This window comes from Suncus etruscus, chromosome 18, assembly GCF_024139225.1.
Source record: "Suncus etruscus isolate mSunEtr1 chromosome 18, mSunEtr1.pri.cur, whole genome shotgun sequence".
In the NCBI taxonomy this organism is placed as follows: Eukaryota; Metazoa; Chordata; class Mammalia; order Eulipotyphla; family Soricidae; genus Suncus; species Suncus etruscus.
In genome coordinates, this window is record NC_064865.1 from 61170576 (window position 1) to 61178105 (window position 7530).

Sequence of the window (7530 nt, forward strand, 5' to 3'; positions counted from 1 at the left end):
ACTAACCTAGGACAGACCATGCTTGGATGCCCAAGGGTCCCATATGGTTCCCCATGCAAGAGGTGATCTCTGAGCACATGGCCAGGAGTGGTCCCTGAGCATCACCAGGTTGGCCCGAAAACCAAAAACCAAAACAAACAAACAATAAAAAAGAAACTGGTGTCTCTTCTTGGTCATTTTCATAGATGTGTGGCCTTCCAAACCCATTACTAGTTTACTTCCCAATGAAAACAAGATAAACTAGGTTGTAGTACCGAGACAAAAAAGGGCACTGAACAGTCAAACCAAATACAAAGTTTAGTAGTAGCTTTATTGGACAAGCTCTGACTAACTGGCCACCCTTAATGGACATTAAACCTAGCTGGGGTTGGGCACAGGGGGTCTGAGTCAGTTACGGGGAAGTAAACCTGCCCAGAAAGAGGATGGTGCGGGAGGCATTGTGACAGATGAGGAAGAGGAAGGGATGGTCACACTTGAACTCTACACATAACACCCTGCATTTTTTGGCTACAGTGATAGCAGCTGTGGCAGCTGCTGCTTTTGTGCCCTCCTCATTCATCTCCAAGAAGGACTTTTGCACAATGTTGGACAGGAAAAGGTCTGTGGATCCCGACATGCCGGACAAGTCAGCCTGGATAGGATCAAAAAGCTGGGTCAGGCCCAGATGGGCAAGGTGGGAGTTGAGGGTGTACTTCTTCTCCAGCTTGAACCTGGGCAGGTAGACTTTAGCCTCCCTAACTGACATGTTCTGAGGGTTCGTCCACTCGCTCAGTTTCTCCAAAGTCATCTGCTTCTCGATCTGCAAGTTGAATGGGAAAACGAAAGAGCTGAAGATGGTTTCTATTATTGAAGATGGAGGGGATGTGGTTAAGCATACTTAAATGCAGGGACCCATGCAATTTCTTGCTCGTTGTTTCCTTCACGCCTCATGGTCGTTTAATCCTTCAAGTACTGATAATGGGACTGGGTTGTGCACAAAGCTTTCTAATTTCAAGGAATTCTGGTTTATAAAGTCCACCATCAATCACACATCCATCATCCGTCCATCCATTCCTCTAGTTATCACACACCCATCCCTTTAGATCTTGTTGGATCACAGTGAAGGGTCAGGATCACTATATAACCTATTGGGCTGTTGTTTCCTCTCTGTGGTGATGTTCTTCAACTATTTTGCATACAGAACCCCTGTAAAACAATTGTTATGCGGTCTCCCCTAGAGAAACCGTTCCCAGGATTCTCCTTGAGATGAAAATTTCTGAGATAAGCTCCAGAGATGGGAAAGGACAGACAAAGAAGGTCACCATTCCCTCAGGATCAGTGACTGATTATAGGCCTTGACTTTAGGCCATTCCTCTTCCCTCAAAAAGGGCTCTGATTAAAGAAGAGTTGATCTCTACAACACTGCTCCTGAGGCATTCCTAAACCCCAACGTTTATGCTTAGATTTTCCTGTTGCCTCGCTAGCCAGTGGCTCTTCTTCTGCTGTGTCCTGCTTGTATGCCACTTCCTCTTATCCTCTACAAGCCTAGGTAGCATAGAACAAAGGGTTTCTTTCATGAGACTGAAACCCCTTATTTCTGTTTATCAACTGGGGGGAACATTTTTCAATCTTGAATGCACTGGGATCGGAAGTTGACCAAAACCAGGTGATAGGGTCTGCATATTGGCAAATGAGCTTAGTGGACAAGGGGGTAATGAAAAATACTTATTTATACTGATCTCTAATGAGGAGTAGGGTAGCCCATGGTCCCACTAGAAGGGCCAACTCTGTCCCTTACCATTGTGACTGCAGCTAATGGTTAGAGCAGCTTCCCACTTATTCTATGGATCCTGATACTTTTTTGCTTGAGACTATTCATGTGACCAGGAAAGGGAAGTGAAGGGAAATGCACTGGCAAGAAGAAATTCATGGATTAAACTTCCACCTTTCTACACACAAATGGTTCATGGAAGTCCCATTTTGGAACAGAGTTCGAGTAGGGAAGAGATAGAGGAGAACCACACAGCAATAAATTCCATTTTGATACCAGGATGACCCAGCCTGGCAAGATATGCCATCAGGGTATTCAAATGACGTGTATAAGGTATGTTGGGCAAAGGCTATACTATGAAAGAGGGTTAACTCACAATCCATTGGGACTTGAGCCATTTATTTAAATAATGAGGATCCAATACATTATGTTAAAAATGAGGATACATGTAAAAACTAAAATTTTTTTGAATTTTGGATCACAACTAGTGCTCAGGGTCTACTCCTGGCTCTATGCTCAGAAATCCAGACCCATAAGCTGGGGGACCATATGGGATGCCGGGATTCAAACCACTGTCCTTCTGCTTACAAGGCAAATGCTCTACTGCTGTGCTATCTCTCCGTCCCCTAAAAACTAAATTTTATAAATAATTTGGAAGGATATTTTTTAAAAATTGGAGATTTCAACATTTTTAAAACGTTAAAAAATGGGGATTTGTCACACATATCAAAGTAACTGCTTAGCCATAATCTGCCTCACAAGTGTATTTCAGGGCTACAGCTATTGAAAGTGTAATCTGCAGTTGATTTCCTGATGAACTGAGATAAGAAGTCTCAAAGAATATTCTAGGATGAAACTACTTCCTACGAAAGCTTCCAGCAACAACCAACCATCAGTTTATGGCCCTGGGAGACTATCCCACCATTCTCCTGCAAGTGCTCCCCAACAGCAGTTAGGAAGACTTTTTTTTTTGTAGGAGATGAAAATGGGAATACCGAGAACTGAAAAGAAAAGTTCAGTCTCATCAGTAAACCCAACAGGGACCAGAAGCTGAGACACAGAAAGCAGAAACCAAAGAGTTAGGAGGCCTGAAAGGCCATGGTACCATCTGGAGGCCCGTGGTCGCATCCTCAATGTCGTCAGGCAGCAGGATGACCATGCTGAGTTCCTTGTCCTGGTAGGGAAGCTCCAACACTCGGACTTTGAGGTCCCTGATGTAGCCCTGGCGAAATCTGTTCAGCTGAGACATCATCATCACCTTCTTGGTGTCTTTCTGAACAGAAGCAAAACCCATTGCTGTTAGAGGCCACACATCTCTGAGGCATAAGGAGCAGGAGGCAGTGAGTTGTGTGGTGGGGCCTCACCTTATTCAGCCTGAATGTAGTTTCCTCGGTGGCCTCTCTGAAGAACTCCTGCTGCCACTTCCCTTTGAAGTAGATGGCATTCACCAGCACCAGTTTGGTCGTGCTGTCCACCAGCCCTGCGGCCAACATTTTCTGGATTTTCCCTGAAACCAGAAAGGATTTGAGTGTGTGTGTATGTGTGTAAGTTTATGTAAAATAGCATTTATCAGAGTTGAAAATCCAAAGTGACTTTTGATGAGTAAAGTTATACACAATGACAAACACATTATTCATTTTCCTTTTCCTTTTTTTTTTTTTTGGTTTTTCGGGCCACACCCATTTAATGCTCAGGGGTTACTCCTGGATAACCACTCAGAAATTGCCCCTGGCTTGGGGGGACCATATGGGACGCCGGGGGATCGAAGCGTGGTCCTTTCTTTGGCTAGCACTTGCAAGGCAGACACCTTACCTCTAGAGCCACCTCGCCGGCCCCCATTTTCCTTTTCCTTACACTGGAGGCTAAGTCAGGGATTTCTTCATGGAATAAGTCAACTCATGGGGTATATTAAAAAGACAAAGTGTCCTATTCAAAGCAAGCCAGCTGGGCACCAAGGCTAAAGTCAGACAGATTCCTCTTTTGACTGTGATGATTCTTGCATTGTGAGCAATCATAATTTACTCAGAAACACAAACTATTCCTCCAGGAAATGATCATCAATAGTATTGGCCCATTTTTACGATCCCCTAAGAGGGATTGTATTGTCAATGTAAAAGTGAAATTTTCATGAGGTAGGAGTGTCATCCATGGAACAAAACTCTGTCCACAAGCACCTACTGCTTATAGTTGTGGAACAAACAAGAAAGATATAAATTGGGGAACAGAAATTATTCCCTGACTAGGTCACATCTAATACTACTGACCACACACACACACACACACACACACACACACACAATTTAGTCTCATTTCTTAGATGTTGTGTTAGAGAAAGAGAAATGTGTGACCACAGACTGTAAACTTAGATGTCCAAGAGCACAGTGATTCTTTCTTTTACACTCAATATTTACACAATTTGTGAAATCTAGTTTGAAGGAACATGTAGGTTGAAAAATAGGTATTGTCTTCAAAGCCATCATGTTAAATTTCCTGCTGTAATTTCTTTGTGTGTATCTGTGTGTGTGGTTTGTAGTGCTCAGGGGTTATTCCTGACTACGTGCTCATATGTCAATCAAAGCTCATTTGAGAAACTCTATGGGATGCCAGGGATCGAATCTGTGTCAGTTCTATGCAAGGAAAAACCCTTCCCACTGTGGTATTGCTCCTGTCCCACCTGCTACAGCTTCTACCTTGAAAGTTTGTTGAAAGGCTGGAGGAGCAGAAAAAATTGTGTGAGTGATGCTCTGCACAGGCCTTACCTTCTGTCTGTCCTTTGACCCACTCATTGATCACCTGCCTGGCCTCTTCAAAAGAATGCTGGAAGTCAACGCTGGCCAGCTCAGCACCATACATTTTTTTAGTTGAATCCAAGAACTCCTATTTTGCAAAAGAGAAAAGAAAGAATGCCCTGAATAAATAAAGTGACATTAGCAGATGCTGTTTTCTGGAATCTTACAACACAATGGCAATTGCTCTAAGTGGTGTCACCTAAACCATTCTATTTCTTATTTATTAGGATCCAACACACACCCTCGTAGAAAGACACACACACATGCAGACATCAACTCTCTGTCTTAAGCATACAAAGTTCCAGTGTTGCATAAAATGGACCAAATTTTCCATAAACTTTAACATTTTCATGAAAACCCAAATGCTGCTGCATTTAGAATGAGCAAGGATTTCACTGCTGCTGTAAGAGTATGAACCCCATTTCATCTCCTTCACCCAGGACCATGGGGTAAAATCTGTTCAGTAAACAGTGACTCTGGCTTATGGGTAGCATCAAAAAATCAATATCATTTGGCTGGAAACAAATATTTCAACTGACACCTATAGCTTGAGTGTGCAGGCCAAGCTCCACACTTTTTAATGAGTTCTAGAACGTGGTACAAAGTACTCACAGGGAGGAACTTGTAGGTCTTCTCTCCATATAGCCTGTTGGCAACCTTCAGGATGTAGGAAGTGCCACTCTTATTGATATCGGAGTTCAGGCTCTGGAATCTCGAATGAATCTCCTTCACTGTGTCCAAATGAAGAGTCTAGAAGAAAGGGCACATTCTTCCTGGACCCATTGATTTTATTTTGCTTATTTATTTTTGGGTTTGGTGCCACACAAGGCAAGTTCAGAATTTACTCCTGACTGCACTGAGGCATTACTTCAGGCAGGCGCAGGGTTTCCTAAGGGATACCAGGGATCAAACCTGAGTTAGTATCATGCAAGGCAAACACCCTTCCCATATGTGTTTATGTATGGCTCCAGACCTTGTGCCCCTTTTATTTTTTTATTACAATATGATGCCCTGCATTGACTTTCATCTAAGTAAATGTAGGGATAATTCTCAGTTAAGAACATTATTATTTTTACTTTTTTATTTGGGAACCAGACCTGGTTGTGTTTAGGGATCATTCCTGTCAGAACTGTAGTATATGTGATGCCAGGAATAGAACCTGGTTCAGCCACATTAAGGCAAGCACTTTACACACTGTATTTTCTCCTGTTGCAAAATATATGGTTTTCAAGAAAATATATTATAGAGAATATAAAATATATAATTTTATGAAACATGATCATTTAAAAATAACAAGTAGCCTTTGCTCTAATTTGCTCATAATTGTACTCACACACATGTAAATTATAAGCAAAGTATTCTATTTCATAATTAATGCTATTTTATAATTAATAACAAATAAACAATAAACAAATAGCAATAATAACAATAATAAAAATTAACAAATGAAAATAACAATAAACAAAATGTTTATACAAATCATATTTTCTCTACTTCCTGAGAGAATAGAAATGAGCAGATTCTAATCTGTGCCTCTTGCTGTCGAAGTTTGGAGAAAGTTTCTCAGAAGTGAGTCTCAAACTAATGCAAGTGTTCAAGATATTACAACCCTAGTTGTCGCTTTTAGCACAGATTAGCATAGAAAGTCACTTATGGGAAAAGAACTTCTTTTGATTCAGCATGTGGAAAAAGTTTAAATTTCCTAAGAATCAATTTTCCAAATCAAGAGGTTCATTCTTGTTCTACCAGGCTTTTGCCAGTTCCTGGCATAAGACAAGAGGAAGAAAAGTCTGTTATAGAGTCCTAACTGTCTGCATACCTGCTAAAATTGAGCTGTTGCAAAGTGAGAAACAGACTCAAACTGAACTTTCTGCATGTGACAATGGGGATAAAATTTTAGATTAATAGGGTCAGAGAGATAGCACAGCGGTAGGGCATTTGCCTTGCAAGTGGCCAATCCAGAAACAATGGTGATTTGAAACCTGGCATCCCATATGGTCCCCTTTGCCTTCCAGGAAAGATTTCTAAACTCAGAGTCAGGAAAAACCCCTGAGTGCTGCGGGGTTGACTCCCAAACCAAAAATAAATAAATAAATTAAATTAAATTAAATTAAATTAATAGGGGGAAGGCTGAAAAGATGGCAGCATTTTTATCAGAGCAAAAGAGGATTGGAAAGTAGAATCTGTTTTGTAGCAGGAACAAACTCGGGACCCAGAGCCGAACACAAAGGCAGGAGTGAGCCCTTAGCAAAGATTTGGAGTGAGCCCTGAGCACAGTCAGCCTGAGCCCTGAGCACAGAGCCAGGAGTGGTTCCCTGAGCTCAAAAGAGGATCAAGTACTCAGCACAGAGCCAGGAGAGAGCCAAAAACAATTAGGAAGTCTCATCCACCCTCCCCTCTTGCTATAGGATTGTCTGGCTGCATGACCCAGGGTGGCCCATAAAGGCACAGAGCTAGATGCTGGGTAAAGTCGCTGGACAAGGAAGTGGCCAGAGATCTGTTGGACCTCAAACAGTGCTTAGAACTCCCTGCAGGGACAGTTTCTCTGTCACCTCCGACCAAAGAGGGCAGGTACAAGCATCACGTGCAAAGCAAGACCGAAAATCCCAGCCCTGGAAAAGGTTCTGGACTCTCTCAAACTGCCCCAGACCTTTCCTATGCCAACTTGGCCCTTGAAGCTGGCACTTCCCTCATTGCCCCACTCACCCTTGCACTGACCGACCTAATGCCAGCCCACTCCAAGAAACACCCCCCTCCCAACACTCCGAGACTTGCTGTGAGCAGAGCAGAGGTGCCCTACATTGTCAGGGTCTGACCTTTGCCAGTTGTGCCTCGGTGCTGCCACGTGTGCCCAATAGTACCATGGCCAAGGCTGAGGACACGCTGAAGGGCGAGAAGAATAAGTTGGCTGTGGGGTCCTCTTGGCTCAGGGCGCTGAACAGCTCCAGTGCAAAGGCTGTGTTGGCTGAAGTCAGGGGGTCCATGGTCGCC

At 43.0% G+C, this 7530-nt stretch overlaps 1 protein-coding gene across 1 annotated transcript; it reads right to left on the bottom strand.

Moving 5' to 3' along the window:
• Positions 1-391: 391 nt before the first annotated feature.
• On the bottom strand, positions 392-7530 carry LOC125996045 (leukocyte elastase inhibitor-like). The gene is made up of 6 exons (XM_049765009.1): positions 7356-7530; positions 5152-5289; positions 4510-4627; positions 3115-3257; positions 2856-3023; positions 392-799 (listed from the first exon to the last, which is right to left on the bottom strand). The coding sequence occupies exons 1-6, from the start codon at positions 7521-7523 to the stop codon at positions 392-394; spliced, it is 1143 nt and encodes a 380-aa protein (XP_049620966.1). The 5' UTR covers positions 7524-7530.

Excerpts from the sequence above, each read along its gene's own strand:
- LOC125996045 (XM_049765009.1), bottom strand. The coding sequence starts at position 7,523 with ATGGACCCCCTGACTTCAGCCAACACAGCCTTTGCACTGGAGCTGTTC. Across the intron at positions 5,290-7,355 it reads CCGAGGCACAACTGGCAAAG|ACTCTTCATTTGGACACAGT; the intron begins GTCAGACCCTGA and ends CCTTTCTTCTAG. Across the intron at positions 4,628-5,151 it reads AGACCTACAAGTTCCTCCCT|GAGTTCTTGGATTCAACTAA; the intron begins GTGAGTACTTTG and ends TTTGCAAAATAG.